Source organism: Lucilia cuprina, chromosome 2, assembly GCF_022045245.1.
Source record: "Lucilia cuprina isolate Lc7/37 chromosome 2, ASM2204524v1, whole genome shotgun sequence".
Taxonomy (NCBI): Eukaryota; Metazoa; Arthropoda; class Insecta; order Diptera; family Calliphoridae; genus Lucilia; species Lucilia cuprina.
Genome location: NC_060950.1, coordinates 35761274 through 35781697, shown reverse-complemented (window position 1 = coordinate 35781697; position 20424 = coordinate 35761274). Strand labels below are relative to the sequence as shown.

Genomic DNA, 20424 nt, shown 5'->3' with positions numbered 1-20424 from the left:
ATTGTGTAATCGAAAATAAGGTAAAAAGTATTTTTCAGCATTTTTTTATTTGCAATTTACTCCCTTTTTTATTTAGTTTTTTTTTCATCAGTTTCTTACATGTATTGCATTAAGCTAAGGTTTTGTATTTTAGTTGGTTTTAAAGTTCTTAACCAGATTTTAGTTGCCGCTTGTTTTCATTATTTTTGTTTTTGTGATTGTTATTTGTTTTTCAGTTGTGAACTTTTTCCTTTGTTTTTGGCTGTTGCTTAACTGTAGGGCATAATCAAATGCCAATCAGTTACCAAATGCTTATACGTTTGTTTTTATTTTTAACAATAATGCGTGCCTCTACTGGTTGTCTTTTACTTAAAACAGATATTGATAGAGTTAAGAAACAAATATAGTTAATTGCTTAAAGGTATATAGTTATAGAGTATTTGTTGATCTTTTTTAAGGAAGCTTAGTCAAATTTAATGATTTTGTTTGTATTGAGATTAAATTGTATTGAAGGACTTTTGTAAATGATGAAAAATGCATATGTGGAATATTTTTTCAAAACTGTTTGTTAATTAACTTACTTTCTTAAACAGTTTTGTTATTAAATTTTAGTAACTAAATAGTTGTTGCAAAAATTTGAACATTGAGCATAACTATACTTAATGTTATATCATGAATTATCTGAGTGAATCATTTGTCATTTGCTCCATCTCCACTTGTTTAAATTCTACCTCTCTAAACCTTCCGTTTGTCAACAAGAACATAAATGATTGTATTAGCATGTCGAAAATCACAAAGTTAATGAACTGACTCAACGAAATACAATAGGTGAAACCTGTACCAGTGAAATTGCACTCTGGACGATGGAGTGAAAATTCCGACTGTAAACCACCAAATCATATTAAGAATTACTTTGGCCAATCTATTTACTACCTCGGCTCATGACACTGCAATCACGTACAAAAAAAAACAAAATCTACATAGCTACAGTCACTAGCACAAAAAAAACTTGTTGGCTAATCCACTGTGGCTAGCTTCACTTGTTTCGGTGGCCGGCAAACAGGAAACAAAGGTTCTCCCCGTCAAAAAACACAACAACATGATGACTAACCGCAATATCCTTGAATATTATTTTAGTAATATTTCTAACTTTAATATCATAAAGTTAGAAGTTCTCCCATACATACGAGGAAAGCATCACGGGAGCCAATCCTCGTTTACTGTAGTTTTAAACGATACTCATAGAGACTCTATTAATACCGCCATCGCAGGATATCGCATATGTGTGGTAATTGGAGTTTATCCACCGCTTATAGCAGATATTGAAAAAAAACAGCTGCGAAATGGAGGAACAGGCTTATTGTCTAATGGTTCCGCATACAAATTCCCAACTTGTTGACGGGGCTCTCATATTATCATCCACCACATATTCAAGTAATCCGCTTAACCTAATTTACTTTGTCCAATGAATTTAAGGATGCATATTGTTAGATAAATACACTTCTAGAAGTATTGTTGCAGCTATTACAACAACAATTATATAAACGATTATTTATATAGGGATCTAAACAAAACCAAATTTTAAAATTCTTCATAGATTCTAACATATGCAAATAAAGAATTTAAAATAAAGTCTTTTATTTTAAATTCTTTTTCACACATTTTTATCCTTTTCAATAATATTGTTTATTAAATAAATTTATACAAAAAATCAAGTTTTATTAAAAAATATAATTTTCATTACTTGTCATTAAAAAACCATTTGTAGATTCGCCTGTTATTTAAATTAGTTTTTTCATTGTTTTTGTTGCTGTTAAATTTGAAATGAAATGCAATCATTAGTTTTGTCTTTCTCTCTTTATTTGTTGTTTCCAGCAGCAAACAACAATCACTTGCCAACCATCAGCAATAAAACAAAAAAACACTTGCTCACACATGAATAAACAATTACACGCATGTCTGTGTGTACGAGTGATTTTATGTGAATGTAAAAAATATAGGCTTAGAATCAAAAAAAAACTACTACCATACTAATATTGAAATATAACTTAAGGCTATAAAAATGACGGTGTTGCACATTATTGTTATTAATAATAACTGACACTCATCTAATGTGCAACATCAACAAACTATGAAAAAACAGCGGGGAAAAGATGCTCTAACAGCAGAAGCAACTGACAACAATAATGCTAAAATACATTTCATGATAATTCCTAAGTTGTGTAATATCTGCAAACTTTAAATAAAAAGTAACTGACTAAATATACATTAATTTTAACATGTAACGTATATACGTACATACATAGAGTTTTGCATACTTTGTACAAAATTCGGCTAAAGATTTCATAACTTTGATGAGCTGAGTTTCTGCATATGTTTTCTAAGTATTTTTAAACTAATTGATTAAACTACAATGATTTTAAAACATGCAATGGCACAACGACTAAATTATCATTTGTTTTTTTTTTCTACTTTATGTTAAAGCTGCTTTTGTAAAAATATATATTTTGTAAAAATCTTATGGTGATTTGAAATTTGTATAAAACATATTTTAACAAAAAAACTCAGATTTATGTCTGTACGAGTGATTTTATTTATTTATAGCTGTTTGTGTTGTTGGCAGCAACATGTGAATTTTTTATGTTTTTGAGTGACAAGTTGGTTAACGCCCCTAAGTAATTTTTCAAATTAATACTTTGTGTGGTATTTTTTAGGGTTTTTTTTTTTGTATTTTTTGTCTTGTTGTATTTGGTTAGTGTTGTTATTTTTATTATTTGTTGTTCTTGTATATCTATAAGTCTCCCTTTTGTAGTTTATCGTCCTGTTCTAATTGATTTTTTTCTTTGTTTTTAACTCAAACCAGGCCTTTTACCGTAGTGTGTTGGCTGTTGGTTTGTGCTTTATTTTTTTTTTTCTTTTTTGGTTAAGTCTCCTAAATTAATGGACACACACATGCTTTGTTGTGATTAAGTGGCCTAAATCAACGGTTTAATGTTGTAGAGTAATTTTTCATTGTGTTTTTTTTTCTTTAGCTTTCTGCCATTGCAACATTGCGTTTAAAGAAGTTGGTGTATTACATTGACATCATATTGTATTTTGGTTGCTTTGTAAATGAACAGCCAAAATTAGTTTTAAGGGGATTTTCAGGAATTTATCACTGTTTTTTTTTTCATGTCAATTAACAAACCAAAAAACAAGATTTTTCGGCAATGTTAGCAATAATATACGAGGTTACATGTGAAATTATGGGAATAAAAATATTTTTAACATTGTTCGATGATTAATGTCATGACATGAATACCTTCTAACTTGCGCGTTTTTCATTGAAAGAATCACACAATAACTTGAACCCATTATGGATCCTGTTATGGAAAACTCATTTATCTGTTCATTTCCAGGTAACCAAGCAGCGATCCAGCTTACATTGTCTGACTAATAAGGAAGTGATAAGAATAAGAATTTAGTAAAGGAGAAGTATTTTAGCTCAAAAAACACTGAAGCAAAGTTTTTTTTTAAACCATCGGTAAAGATTTTGGTGTTATATTCGGCACTCGCTCCTGAAGTTCATGGTGTTCCTTCCTTGTGACTTAAAATCTTACGGCTGTATTCATAAAAACTTATTTTAGTTTTATTAACCAATTTTAGAAAAAAAATCACGAAAATTGTATTCATAAACTTCAAATAGCTTAAAATACCTTCAATAAATTACTAACAACTATAAGTTGTTTTTTAACAATTTTTTTCTCAAATAAAGATTTTTCCTTTCCCAGAAAGAATAATTTTAACGTTTATTGACAATGAATATTTGACAATATACAAATTGGATAGTAACATTTTTAGACAATTTTAAATTGGCCGTCTGTTAAAAAAAAATTATGGCCAAAATCATAATTTGTTGGTTAAATATAATGCCATAAAATAATTAATTGTGTAAATTGTATTAATTGGTGTTATAGCAATTCACCGGCGTTAAATTTGGACAAATATCGAAGAAATTAATCAATATTTGTAATAGTTTAGCGAAAATTGCAAGAAAAATAAGTACAAATAAGAAAATGTGCAATAGTGATGTTTATTTTGTCTCAAAATATTAGTTTTTTGGATACTTTAAATAATAATTAAAAATTTTATATTATATTAGCACATCTAAACTAAATAAACATTTGTTAGTCCATATATATATGTACTAAGTTTTTATTTATTGTCAAAAAACTATATTAAAAACATAAATATAAAATTAAAAAAACCAAATCAATGAATATTTTATCATAATTGTATGTTCACAAAACTAGTGTAAGAGGACTATGAGGAGAAGCATTTATCTCATCTCATTGTATTTCATAGCTTATCTTTGCACATAATGCAAATTTAACTGATCTGCATTCTTAACTATAAGCGTTCTCGTAACATGTATTTATCAAACCAAACCATTGATCTCATCCTCCTTGTACAGAACCAAACTTGAAGGACCACAGTTTAATAGATTTCAAAATAATCAAAACGATAAAAAACTGGAACAGACTGTGTATACACTGGATGGAAACAAAAACTGTATATTTTTTCCTATTCCTTATTATATTTTAACAAGGTAACAAATTTACTTCAAAATAATGAAAAATAAGTTAAAATCATGTTAATGTTATTAACCCCCAACAAATCTTATGGATTTTATTTAGTTCTAGATATTTATTTATAACATTATTTTCAAATTTTAAAATTTTGTACTACAATTAAGAACCGTAATTATTAATTTTCCGAAAAATTCATCTTAAGCAGTTGAATCTCTTCCTCTTTGTAAGCCCACTTAATAACAAAATCCACAGGACTTTTGCTTAAAAAACACATTGAACAAGTTTTAAAATAAATATTTCAAATATTTTTACCAAGAATATTCCATTAAAAAATGCGAAATAAAAAAATACATTAAAATAAATGAGTTTCACACCATGTTCTCTACTTAAAGTAAGCAAAAAAAAAACAACAATATATGTAAAATTATAAAAATTAAATCAGATTTAAAAAGACGTTAAGACACACAGATAAAAAATAACTTACACCATACTAAACGTTGACCTACATTGTAAAACATAATATTAACAGCAATCAACACATTAAAAAAAAACGAAAAACAAAAAAATAACGCCAGCATAACACAGACTTTTAACTTTAGTAACAACATGGCTCATAACCCTCTCTAAACGCCAAAAATGTATGCCAAAGTGGTAAATAGTAATTTAAGGCTTACAAACAAGCTGTTGTTAATGTGGATGAATGTATAAACGATATATAAAAAACAGCTCATTTAAATTAGCATAAGGAAGCCGGTATTTGGAAAGCTATTTTAAACACAAAACACCATACTGCTGAAATTTTATTTTAAAACATAAAACATTTTACAAACAATTTAATTCTATAATACATTAAATTTCAAGAGAATCTTGTAAGAAATTATTTTTTATTTATTTAATCCTTTATAATAGTATATTAAGTTAACATTAAATTTGTAATAAAGTAATTTAGTTTGTATGTTTTGTTCTTTTTTTTATTGCCAGCCACGACACAAAACTCCAGCACCAAATGATTGACATAATACTCGATTGTCAAAATGTCACCAAAAATTTTGTGGCTGCTTGTTATGTTTGTTGATATTTTAAAGTGGTATTTTTTTCCTTATTTCTCTTGTCTATTTTTTATGTTTTTGCAACTTGTACAAACAGCTCTAATAGAGACACTTTTAAAAGCCAGGCATTACCAGCTAAAAGGCCCCTCAATTTAAACACAAAAATCACTATTCATTTATACAAGTATTAATTTCTTAATGCCCAGCTCTGCTGTTAAAATCATGATCAAGCATGTTTAGTTAAAAAAAAAATAAATAAAATGTATAATATAAAATTTAGCACATAGATTACAATCTGTTAAAGCATAGATTGACTTCAAGGTTTTTATTACTTAGATTTCTTTGACGTTTAGTAATGTTGCAAAAAGGCGAAACAAAATTGATACAAAGACGACAGAGTAATACAAACAAAAAAACGGAATTATAAACATTTGTTTTTCATTGAATTAGTTGCATATTAAAGCATGCAACATTTGAAGATTTGTATCTTATTTGCTTTTCAGTCAATTCGACTAGTGTCATTTTAATGTCTTTTTTCGGTATTTTATAGAAAAATAAAATAAATGTATGAGTTGTATTTCTCTTGTGTAGTTGGTTGAAGTCAAAATGTTAAATAATTCTTTATTATGTCGATTTATGATAATCTGTGTAGTCATAGAATGTTAAATGTGGGAAAATAATATTTATCATATTATATATACATATATTTTTTGGGCTTAACAAGTTATTAAATAAAAATTTATTTGTAATAATTCATTTTTTTATTTAAAAAATAATTTAGTTTATATTAAAAACATAATGTACTGGTAACAAGTTTGTGTCTTAAGTCTTTTGTTTTATTGGATATATGTAAATAAAAGCTATGTGGAAGGCATGATGAATCATTTGTATATGAGAAACTATAATTTATGAGAAATAAATCTCTATATAGTGTGTAAAACAAATATTTTAACCATTCAGTCTAATATGCCAATCGATTTGTAAGTGATAAGTGATTGATTCACTCTATACCACCATAGTGGGGAAGTTATTGTGTGATGACATGAATCCGTCGGTTCGTGATTAAACTCCAGGTCGCAATCAATGAAATTTGTACATGATCTTCTATTGATACAGGGACGAAGCCTGTTGAAAATGGTTAAGGTTGGTCTATTATTTCACCTAGACCCATACAACTCCCCCGCCAATATGGCTTGTAATCAAACCACAGCTCGCATTTTTGGATATAATTCAAAGAAATTTGGTACATTATCTATAGTACCGTAGACGAAGCCTATTAAAAATGGTTAACATCGGCCCATTATTTCACCTAGCCCCCATTCAACTGAACCCACAGAATAGGGCTTTTAAGTTCATAATTATGTTTAATATACTCGTATCTCGATAAAAGGCTTTAAAATCAAATCCTATACTAGCCCTGATGATCCCCATGATCTCTATAATTATAGGACCTCATTAGACCATAGCCCATATAAAAAGCCGCCTTCAAGATTTGACTTAAATCTCCACAGTTTTATTCAACAATAAATGACTTAAATGAAGCAAAGTATAATTCAACTTAAATGTTTTTTATGAAAACTAAATAAAATTTTACTTTTTGTAAAAGGTGTAGGGTATTATATGGTCGGCCTCGCCCGATTATAATTTCTTAGTTTTTTTATATATAATTTCATAAAATTTGCTAAGCAATATATTTATTGTATTGCTGGTTTAAATTGCTTGAGATTCATCATTTCATCTGCCCTCCAACTAAGCTTTAAACTCATTTATCAATTCAATTGTGTTAAATATACATATGTACTAGTGTTTAAAGAAGAATAAGAATATTCTAGTAATTTAACAGTCAATAGTCTTAGATTTTAAATGAGTTTATCAAAGGAAAATTCATTCATTCAGAAAAATCTAAAATAGAGCAAATATATATTTAAATTCGTGGCTACACTAATGGCTCTAAACTAAGAGAGAAAACGTGCCTTAACTTTTACATTGAAAACCCAAATACATAATAATAATAATAATAATAATAGTGTCATCCTTCTCACAACACTACCTTCCAAAAAGAAGTCCTTGCAACAAGAAAATATTTAAACTGTATTCAAATTTCATATTATATATGTACCTTCCACGTTGCAAACAAAATTTTATTTGAAGAAGTTAATGTAACGAAGACAAAACCATTCAACTCAACGAAGTATAACTTAAGATTTTAGGCAATAATGCAACAAAGGCTGCAACCACATAGATCCTATGTTGTAATCGAAACGAGAGGAACAAACCTTATGTTAGTATAATATCACGTATTCTGAGGTACAACTGTACCAAATTAAGCTACTGTATTCAGATAAATGTAGAGCATAGTTAGTTAGTTGCTAGTTTGAAAGGCCTCTATCGGGCCTGTAGTGCGCTCCTTAACCAGAACCTCAGGTGGGAATCGAACCCACCACCTCCGGTCTACCAGGCTAGAACACTAAAAACTAACCTACCGTAGGCCACAATATAGAGCATAAGTACGTGAAACTTTAGAGCACTACCAGGCTTTCACCAAGATTAGATCCAAATATCTTGCAAGCGATATTATTTCAGATATAGAATTTCTTGCGAATATTTGTTGAAAAATTTTAGGAATTATGTCCAGAAAAAATGAGTCCCAAATATCTTGCAAGCGATATTATTTCAGATATAGAATTTCTTACGAATATTTGTTTAAAAATTTTAGGAATTATGTCCAGAAAAAATGAGTTCCTGAACACCGGACGATAAATCCTTCTATTACTTTTCCCAATAAAAATTCGGATTTGTATTATACATTCTACAATATAATTCGGATTTACTTGCTAAAGACTTTCTCGCCCTCTGCATAAATTGTAATATTCTGTATTTTTGTAATATTTTATCAAACTGTATTTTGGTTTCAGATTAAACTCGGTATCTATTGTTATTGCTGTTTAAGACTAAGCTGTAACATAGCTTATAACCAGGGACTTTAAATAACTGTTATTCTGAAATTTTTAACCCAACAAATCTCTATGTTGAAGTCAACGTAGACCTATACTATTATATACCATATATATACTCGTATTGATATGCTTTTTCAGAATATACGGTGATTTAAAAAAACAATCTTAGCTCCACAAATAACTGTTATTTTTTAACGGAAAAATAAAAGTCTGATTGAAACAGTTAAAAATGAGTTTTATTTTCCGTTATAAAATAAGAATTATTTGAGGAGTTTTATTTTTAACATCATAAAATAAATATCATTTGGGGAATTTTGTTTCCCCGTCGAAAAATCAAACAATGTTTTTATATATTTTTTTAGTCTCTTAAAAAACTCTTAAAACTTTTTTTTATAGATTCTTTGTAATTTTCTCTAATCGTTTTGTTATCCAATTGTCTATTTAACATGGTAATTTTTAACATAACAATCGAATAAAAAATTCAATGTAGACAATCTGTGGTATACCGTCTACCGTCTTCTAATCATTAAAATATCGCGGAATTATACGAATCACACGTGTTTTATACACACATATTTATACACTCACTAAAATATGAATTAAATTTATGTTGTTTCTGTCTTTAGCATTTTCATAACCAAATGCAAGTTCCTTTCCTAAGTCTTTTGTTTTATCGTTATATCCTAGCATAAGAAATATCATTTACACATCAATTGCAAACTTCTATTAAAGGTTTATTATTAAATACATAAATTCATTAATTTTTCCCTTAAATTACACATTAACAAATTTTTCTCCACAAACAACGATTGTCAATCATTTGTTTGAAAGACAGCAAATGATAAATAAACAGACAAAATACCACACAGACAAAACATTAAGTTTAGTTTAGTTTAAAAAAAAACAACTAATATATTTATGTTTATAATAAAAGTACAATTTTACCACACATTTATATATAAAAAACTCAAAAAGCAATAAATACAACTTATACGCATTCAAACAGTGGTGTGTAGTTTGTGGAGTAGAGTAGCAAAGTTAAAGTTGTGGCAGTATGTAGTTACAAATGACGCATTATACGCATGCAGCTGTATAAATGGAGTGTTATTTTTAGGTAAAAATAATCAAGAAAAAAAAAACGCCAGCATTTGCAACAAATACAGAAACAACAACAGCAAATGTAGCGTGGTGGTACTGATAATAGCATTAGTTTAATAGTTACAAATGTGGTTTAGTTGCTTGAAAGCTAAACGAACATGAATATTTTAATATTTCTTTTTTTCACTCACCAATTTTGTTGCTTTAATATAAATTTATCTATATTTTTGCAGTTAGACACATGGCATCCATATATAACAAATACGACAAAAATAAAAGTTGTTATTTCCTTTTAAAGGCTTTTTTGTATTAGATTTTCTTGAAATGTTATTGTAACTGCAATAGCTTTTTTTGTTTTAGTTTTATTGTGTCGTTGTTGTGCTTGATTGTGTGCTGTAACGAAATAAAAACTGAAAACGTTAAAGCTGTAATTATATTATTACTTCAATAACAATTTCCAACATAAGTTTTGTGATACATACATACAAACATTCAATAATGTTGATGTTTCTGTTGCTTTTATTGTTGTTACTGTTGTTTTACTGATAATGATGATGACGACGATGACGATGATGTGGACAACAACAAACGACAACAATGATGATGTATCACTCAGTTAAGGCGCTGTCTATGGTGGCTACTGCAAGTACGTGCCCCTTATAAAAGAAAAAAAAAACAGATGGACATTCAAACAAACTAAACAGGCAACAAAATGAACAAACATTCATACATTTCTTTGTTACACTCTTGAAGTTTTCTTTTTTTCCTACCAACAGCATAGTACTTGCAACTTTTCAAAACAATCTTGAAAAAAAGAAAAATAAAAGTAACAAACCATCTCATCATATGTATGTATGTATGGATCATACCTCACTTCACTTACTAACTTACAATATTGTTGTGGTTGTTTCTGTTTTTGTTCCTAAACTTATATTGTGTTTTTGGTGTTGTGTGGCATGATGGACAACATCACTTTTGATGCCTTGTGTTAAGCTGTTGAGAAGCAGTTGAAAAAAACGATTGTTGTGTGATTTTACAGTTGATAGCATTTAACTTTTTTTGTGTATAATTGAATTAAAAAAGTATGGTTGGGACACAAGCTTTTACTTAATGTTTGCAGATGTTGCCTTTTTTATACATGTTGCTACATACACTTATTTATAATAAGTTTATTGAAAATCATAAAAAAATAATTTAATGTTTATGTTTTATTTATCTTGTATTTTTTTCTTCTTTTGTTACAGCTTAAAGTTATGATATTGGATAAAAACGATAGTCCTCCAGTTTTTCGGGATTTACCTTTGTCGTTTAATGTGAGTGAGGACTTAACAGCTGGTCATCTAATTGCTACCATACGTGCCTCAGATCCAGACACTTTGGGCTCTTTGACATTCTCTCTTGTCAACGGTGATGATAGTAAATTTTTTCTGGAGCGTGATACGGGTAAACTGCGTTTAAAGGAAGCTTTGGATCGTGAGTTAAAGGAGAATTATCAGTTAAAAATTCGTGTCAGTGATGGTGTGCAACATACGGAGACTATTGTTGAGATAACGGTAAGATGGTAAAATAAATTAATTGATTTTTAAAGAGTTTATTTTATAATTTCAGATTTTTTTTATTTAGAGCAATTAAATTTTAAACAATTAAGAAATTTTATTCGGCACTAATTATCGACACAATGAGTAATTTTTTTTATTATTTACTTTTCATAGAGAAATTGTATGTTGAATTTTACTTCAATTCCAAAGTATTTAATTGATTAAAAACAAATTTTCTCAATAAGGCTTTTTTATACGTTAGGGTCAAACATGGGCCAATCCTCATAAAATTTCGGGAATAACAGTTTGTTAGGCAGGATTTCATTACAATTAATAACTATTTATTTAGTTATTAAGTAAGTTAGTTAGTTAGTTAGTTAGTTAGTTTGTTTGTTTTTTAGTTAGAAAGAAAGATGTAGTTATGGTATGTGATGTTTTTTTACATACACACACACTTAAACCCACCGCGTTATATAAATAAATTGGGCATTTTTTTTAATTTCAGAATATTTTTATTAACAGTGTTTTTCTCTATAATAAATTAAATTTAATTAATTTTTAAAAAGTCGAGAAACAATATAAATAAATTATTTATTTACAAAATAACCTTTACATATTCATTAAACACACATTTATTTTACTAAATGAAGTGCAAAGTGTGAATAATGTAACCTTAATAAATTTATAAATAAAACTTTTTGTTAAATATCTTACAAAAAAAGTCCGACAAAATAAGCTACAAATTCCATTAATATACAACAAAATACCCATCAAAACAAAAATTTCGAAATACGTACAACAATACATATAAAGAAAAGAAAAAATATTTTAAATGAAATTAAACTGAACATAACATTAACTCAAGGCAGATTTTAAGCAGAAATCACATAAATTTCAATTTGGTTTCATTTTGTATTTATGGTGTTAAAAATGGTTTCCAATATGCACTAAAGTCTTTGCGCCAAAATAAAAAAAAAAAAAATAAAAATACAAAACAAATCTCTGTGAAAGAGTGTGTCACATAAACAAAAAATTAAATTTAGTTTTTTTCTGGCCTCTTAGTTTGTGTGCCAAAATCCTTTAATTTTATACGACTTTTTGTAGTACGGTTTAACTTGTAAACTATACAAAAGACCTTGAACAATTTTTATTTTTTATTTGTAAAAAAAATAAAGTACAAAACAACATTAAGAACAAAAACAACAACAAAAGGAATATGAGTATTTAAATATAACAACAGAGAAAACATCCTTTAAATAAGAAATAATAAAATATTGAAAATGTATTATAGTTGTATGTTTAACACTTATGAATCATGCATGAATATATGAGTATACAATATCCATACTGCCATTTACTAAACTCATCTACATATGTATGTATATATTTTAAAGTTTATCTATGTGTATGTATGAATAACCCTTTTATTTGTTTGTTTAGATGAGTAGATGAAACGTAACGTTCTGCTAAGTGGACATGTTATGAACACTTCAGTTGGCAGCTCTAACACTATCACGAGATTTACATACCAACAATATTACCATAAACATGTTGTAGGTTAAGTTATGGCAAATTTGTTGTTTAATTTTAAAACATGTGGTCAAATTTAAAAATGTGCTATAAAATTGTTCAATTAAACTTTGAAGAATTTGACAGTTTCATCCAGCACGTTTTTTATAATAAATATAACTCGTAGACCGTATTGAACAAGTATAAGAATATTTTGTAACTATGTGAAAAAGTTCCGTAATATTAATTGTTATTACTTTTTTGTTCTTCAAATGAGACTATCCGAATCTGACAATCTATAAGAGCCATCTTTTTGGCAAATATTCTTTCATAAATTGGAAAGATAAAGTTAAAAATACATTTTCATGGGAATACTAAAATAGAAATATAAATGATTTTAATAGTAGTGAAAATTTTATATTATTATAATCATTTATAAATCAAATTTCGGTTTAGTTTAATTCAAAGGTATAAAAGCATTCGAGGTAAGCAGTATTCCACAAATCTATTTTATAGGGTGTTTGCAATAAAAAATACGACTTAAGCGCTCTTTCTTCTTATAATATTTTTTTTTGTTCGAAATTTTTTTTTAACTCCAAAAACTTAAAAATATTAACACTACAAGCCACAGAATATTTTTTATTTGTGTTAAAGCTAAAGTGTTATTTGTAAGTTGAAGCTTTTTATAAACATTTTATACACCTTAAACTGAGCTGGATATATTTATGTATACAAACATATATAAATATTTAAATATAAATGTGTTTGTGCATTTTTGTAATCCATATTCTGATTTTATCACAATAAAAGCATCTTTACTTTACTCGAATGTTTTCTTCTCTTCTGCTTTTTTTGCCAACCAGTGTTGCCAACATTGGTCAAGCAAAACGCGCGCAAAAAAATTAAAAAGGGGTAAAAAAGCGTAATTTTCTAACTGAAAATGGGTAAAAAGGCACTAACGTTTTTTCAGTCAAATATTGTTTATTTTAATAAAAATTGCACATTATTTCGCTTATTTCCTACAAGACTCCAAAATTCGTTTTTTTAGAACATTGGGCTGCAAAACAAAACATGCGTCATACTAAAGTCTTTCACCGGTGTGAGTTAGATTTTTAGTAACGTAAGAACTAAAACTAATGTTTGACGAATATTAGATAAATAAGATGAGAATTTTAAAAATAGTAAAATGTCATTAAACATTCAAACTGACAGGCACACTACCAACTGGCCAACCGATGTACCCACACCCAAATTGTAAAATTTTATAAAACTTATGAAATATACTTTTTTTTTACAAAATCTATATATATTATTTTTAAGTTTTTTGAGTTCTGGAAAAATTGTTAATTTCACTGATAGTGAATAACATAACTTATTTTAAAGTATTTTGAATATTTTGTTTTTTTTTTTGTTTTGGAAGAATATTTGCTTTTGTACATTTTGTACATAGATTTTGTTTTGTTGGTCAGTTATAGACCAATCGTCATAAAATTCGGCATAAAGAATTATAATAAAAATCTTTTTATTGCGAGTACAACGATGAAGTAATCATGGAGGCTTTATATATGAGGGATAGATTCAATTGTTTAAAAAAATTGTATAAAACTTATTTTTTGTCAATTTTCATCGCTGTACTCATATTTTTAAGGGGACCTTAATAGGGGGTAGGATACGTTACCGATAAATCCGAATTAAATTCGGTAGGAAGATTACATTTGTATAAAAGTAGTTTATTTCGAATTTCTCCGCTAAACACGTATTTTTAAGTCAGTAATGAGACGTTAAAATCAATTTTTGAAGGTGACCATATGTGGGGGTAGGGTCAATTATGGACCGATTGCCGTAAAATTTGCTAGAGAGATTTTGGCTTATATAAAACATATTTATGTCGAATATTTTTAAGTCGGTAATGAGTATTAATGTCATTTGGTAGAGAAATTTTGATGCATATAAAAATTTGTGGAAAAATTTAACTCGTTTGCTCTTTACGTTCTAACCCTATCGTGCTTTCAACAGACAGACGGACGGACAGATGAACAGACGGACGGACAGATGAACAGACGGATGGACATGGATAGATCCCCTTAGAATTTAATAAGGACCCAAAATACATACGACCAATGTGTTACAAACGGAGTGACAAAATCAATATACCCCACTCATCTTGGGTATATGTTGGGTATAAAAAGCACTAAATGCACTGTCATAAAATTAGAAAGCACCACTTTAGTGCCTTTTTGAAGAAAGGCACCATGAGCAAAATTTTCCGCGTTTGGCACACCAAAAAGCACCGCAAATAGTGCTAAAAGCACTAAGTTGGCAACACTGGAAACAGTACCAAAAAGTCTCCTTTTATAGATTCTCTTTTACTCCGAGCTCTACATGCTTAATTTCATGTTTCTAGGTTCAATATTATACAAAAATCCAAAAAGTACCTTTTGAAGAACGAAAAAGTACCAAAAGTCCCCTTTTATAGGTTCTCACCTAATCCATCCTCTACATACTTAATTTCATTATATTATATTATAGGAAATTCAAAAAGTACCTTTTGAAGAACAAAAAATACCAAAAAGTCCCCTTTTATAGATTCTCATTTACTCCGGTCTCTACATTCTTAATTTCATGTTTCTAGGTTCAATATTATAGAAAACTCAAAAAGTACCTTTTGTAGAACGAAAAAGTACCAAAAAGTCCGCTTTTACAGATTCTCATTTTCTACGTGCTCTACATGCTTAATTTCATGTTTCTAGGATCAATGTTATAAAAAACACAAAAAGTACCTTTTGAAGACCGAAAAAGTACCAAAAAGTGCCCTTTTATAGTTTCTCACTTAATCCAGGCTCTAAACGCTTAATTTCATGTTTCTAGGTTCAATATTATAGAAAATTCAAAATGTACCTTTTGTAGAACGAAACAGTACCAAAAAGTCTCCTTTTATAGATTTTCATTTACTCTGGGCTCTACATGCTTAATTTCATGTTTCTAGGTTCAATATTATACAAAAATCCAAAAAGTACCTTTTGAAGAACGAAAAAGTACCAAAGGTCCCCTTTTATAGGTTCTCACTTAATCCATTCTCTACATACTTAATTTCATGTTTCTATGTTCAATATTATAGGAAATTCAAAAAGTACCTTTTGAAGAACAAAAAATACCAAAAAGTCCCCTTTTATAGATTCTCATAAAAAGTACCTTTTGTAGAACGAAACAGTACCAAAAAGTCTCCTTTTATAGATTCTCTTTTACTCCGAGCTCTACATGCTTAATTTCATGTTTCTAGGTTCAATATTATACAAAAATCCAAAAAGTACCTTTTGAAGAACGAAAAAGTACCAAAAGTCCCCTTTTATAGGTTCTCACTTAATCCATCCTCTACATACTTAATTTCATGTTTCTAGGTCAATATTATAGGAAATTCAAAAAGTACCTTTTGAAGAACAAAAAATACCAAAAAGTCCCTTTTATAGATTCTCATTTACTCCGGTCTCTACATTCTTAATTTCATGTTTCTAGGTTCAATATTATAGGAAATTCAAAAAGTACCTTTTGAAGAACGAAAAAGTACCAAAAAGTCCCCTTTATAGATTCTCATTTACTCCGGGGCATACATGCTTAATTTCATTTTTCTAGGTTAAATTTTATAAAAAACTAAAAAAGTACCTTTTGTAGAACAAAAAAGTACCAAAAAGTCCGCTTTTACAGATTCTCATTTTCTACGTGCTCTACATGCTTAATTTCATGTTTCTAGGATCAATATTATAAAAAACACAAAAAGTACCTTTTGAAGACCGAAAAAGTACCAAAAAGTGCCCTTTTATAGTTTCTCACTTAATCCAGGCTCTAAACGCTTAATTTCATGTTTCTAGGTTCAATATTATAGAAAATTCAAAATGTACCTTTTGTAGAACGAAACAGTACCAAAAAGTCTCCTTTTATAGATTCTCATTTACTCCGGGCTCTACATGCTTAATTTCACGTTTCTAGGTTCAATATTATACAAAAATCCAAAAAGTACCTTTTGAAGAACGAAAAGGTTTCAAAAAGTCCCCTTTTAATATGTTCTCACTTAATCCAGGCTCTACATACTTAATTTCATGTTTCTAGGTTCAATATTATAAAAAATTCAAAAAGTACCTTTTGATGAACGAAAAGTCCACTTTTATAGAATCTCATTTACTCCGGGGTCGACATGCTTAGTTTCATGTTTCTAGGTTAAATTTTATAGAAAACTCAAAAAGTACCTTTTCTAGAACGAAACAGTACCAAAAAGTCTCCTTTTATAGATTCTCATTTACTCCGGGCTCTACATGCTTAATTTCACGTTTCTAGGTTCAATATTATACAAAAATCCAAAAAGTACCTTTTGAAGAACGAAAAGGTTTCAAAAAGTCCCCTTTTATATGTTCTCACTTAATCCAGGCTCTACATACTTAATTTCATGTTTCTAGGTTCAATATTATAAAAAATTCAAAAAGTACCTTTTGATGAACGAAAAGTCCCCTTTTATAGAATCTCATTTACTCCGGGCTCTACATGCTTAGTTTCATGTTTCTAGGTTAAATTTTATAGAAAACTCAAAAAGTATCTTTTGTAGAACGAAACAGTACCAGTACTAGAAACATGAAATTAAGCATGTGGAGCCCGGAGTCAATTAGAATCTTTAAAAGCAATCAGGGACTTGAGTAAATGAAAATTTAAACTGGAATATTTTCTGGTACTTTTTGAATTTTCTTTAATATTGAACTTAGGAACATGAAATTAAATAAAATAGGTCCTTTGGTACTTTTTCGTACTTCACTGGTAATGGTACTTTTATAGCTTTCTAAAATATTGAATATATAAACATAAAATTAAACACGCAGTATCCCAATTGAACGAAAATTGGTACTTTTTTGTTCTTTTACTAATACTTTTTTCTAATTTTCTGTAATATTGAGACTAGAATCATAAAATCAAACTTAAAGAGTTCTCTAAAAGGGGAATTTTTGATATTGCAGATATATATACATTTACAATAATGATATTTATTTTATTCCATTACGATGAGGGTAGCGAAGCACACTGGGTATAGCTAGTCTATATATATAAAATTCTAACGTTACTGACTGACTGACTGACTGACTGACTGATTGACTGATTCATCATCGCACAGCCTAAACGGTTAAAGCTTAAGAGCTGAAATTTGGACAGGGGGTTGGTCTCCCACCAAATAGATCCACTAAGACGGGATTTTTGGAAATTCGAATGTTTAGGGGGTAAAAAAGGGTAAAAACGGGTAAAATCGGTAACCTCATATCTCCTAAACTAGAAAAGATACAAAAATAGTTTAAAGCTTATCGTCGTTCATTTAAAAAATAAGCGGACAGGTGTCTGGTACTTTTTTCAATTTCGGCCCCTTTAGGGAATAAACGGGTAAAAACTGTATTTTGGTACCTTTTTTGCACCCCATGTATCTTTTAACTGAACTAGAACTGAACTAGAACTGAACTAGAACTGAACTAGAACTGAACTAGAACTGAACTAGAACTGAACTAGAACTGAACTAGAACTGAACTAGAACTGTTTTATTACATTAGATAGGAAGGATGTTATTTTCCTATCCAAATATACATTACTAAGAAAAATATTTTATCTGTGATATTGTATTTTGCAATGATAGACATATTTCTTTATACCCTACACCACTATAGTGGGGAGGGTATTATACGTTTGTGCTGATGTTTGTAACATACAAAAATATTGGTCCAATACCCACCTTAAAGTATACCGATCGATTCAGAATCATTTTTTGAGTCGATTAAGACATGTCCGTCCGTCCGTCCGTCTGTCCGGCTGGCTGGCTGGCTGTCCATGTAAACCTTGTGCGCAAGGTACAGGCCGCAATTTTCAAGATAATTTGATGAAATTTGGACCAAGCATGTTTTTTGGCACAAGGACGAAGCCTATTGAAAATGGTTGAAATCGTTCCATTATTTCACCTAGCCCCCATACAACCGTACCTCCCGATTTGAACTTTTTATGCTATAATTACGTCAAATACTCTGCTATCTCTCTAAAAATTGGCACAAATAAGTTTTATATAAGTATAAATGATAACGCAGATTTTCGTAAGGATCGGCCTATATTTGACCCTAGCCCTCATACAAACCCCCCTTCAAAAAATGACTTAAACGTCTAAAATTGACTTGTAACCATTTGTATCGCAATGAAACTCAACAAAACTAACTGTTATTTAGAAATATATCCTTTTCCCAAATTTACCGAGGATCGGCCCATATTTGACCTATATAATGCCTTATTTAGAAATTTTAGTTTTTTATCAATAAATGGCTTAAATATTTTGGAATTATGGTAATATGCAACATAAAAGTTTCTTTACAAAAATAAAAATTTTATAAAAAGTAAAAATTTTAAAAATATACTCATGGTGTAGGGTATTATATGGTCGGCCATGCCCGACTATACTTTCCTACTTGTTAATAATTAACTTTATCATTCACAATAAAATTTCTGCAACCACAAATATTTAAGCTATTTATAATCTAGACAATTTAAAGATTTATATACGTATGGTTGAAACTTAAGAAAATACTATAGATCTACCAATATTTTTAAAGAAAAATAAAATTTCATAGTAGTTTTCTACACTAGCAAATAGTTTAGGGGTTTTTGCCTAAGCAGCGAGCATATGTACGTTACAATGCAAAAAAAAATGTAAACATAATTGTAATGAAAATTTATGCGGTAGAATATAAAAGGTCAACAATAGTATTCTTTTTCTTTTGAAAAAACGTTTACAAAAAAGTTTTTAGTACAAAACAATTTTTGCAACAATTACAATGTTGCAAAAATTATACAGGGAATTTAATCTAAGTTGTTTTATATAAAAAATAGAAAAATGTTGAATAAAGTTTTGAAGCGAGCGAATAAAGACATTTTTATACACAAGAAATTGAACTAGTTTTCTACTGAACTAAAGTATTTCATTACGTTCTTCAACTTTTATTATACGTTTAAAATGTCATTGTTGAAAGAGTGTTTATTTTTTAAGTTTTTTTTTTTTATATATTTCATATGATATTTTTCTGGATACTGACTGCTTCATTGCTGGCTCATGTATATGTGTTGTTTTTGGTAATTTGATAGCTTGCAACGTGTTAAATAAAAACGCCTCAATGATTACTTCAATGCGCTTCCCTTTTTCTTAAACTTTATTTCATTATAATGATTTTGTTTTTACTGCAAACTGCTTAAGACACACACAACAAAAGTTGGGTTGAAGAAAAAAAAAAAGAAGAGTGTAAGCAGCATCCAACAACCATAACATTTTATGCGCCCCCTACTAGCTTAAAAAACTCAGTGCGAAGCCCGAAAACAAAAAGACAGCACTTTATTATGGACACATTTTTAAATATAACTAGTATACAAAAAGCCGGTATTTAATATAAAAATCAAATCTCGCTTAGTGGAATGATCAGACGTTTCTTGGTCAAATCGAGATGGCTGTTGGCAACAGTGTTGCCAACTTAGTGCTTTTAGCACTATTTGCGGTGCTTTTTGGTGTGCCAAACGCGGAAAATTTTGCTCATGGTGCCTTTCTTCAAAAAGGCACTATAGTGGTGCTTTCTAATTTTATGACAGTGCATTTAGTGCTTTTTATACCCAACATATACCCAAGATGAGTGGGGTATATTGATTTTGTCACTCCGTTTGTAACACATTG

The 20424-nt window shown here is 28.9% G+C and overlaps 1 protein-coding gene across 4 annotated transcripts in view; it reads left to right on the top strand.

Moving 5' to 3' along the window:
• LOC111679776 (cadherin-related tumor suppressor) overlaps window positions 1-20424 on the top strand; it is a 228935-nt gene that overhangs the window by 167701 nt on the left and 40810 nt on the right. For all 4 annotated transcript variants that reach the window (XM_046946676.1, XM_046946680.1, XM_046946684.1 and 1 more), the window contains one exon: window positions 10899-11207. In XM_046946676.1, the coding sequence (XP_046802632.1) occupies window positions 10899-11207 (309 nt within the window). The remainder of the gene's footprint in view (window positions 1-10898; window positions 11208-20424) is intronic.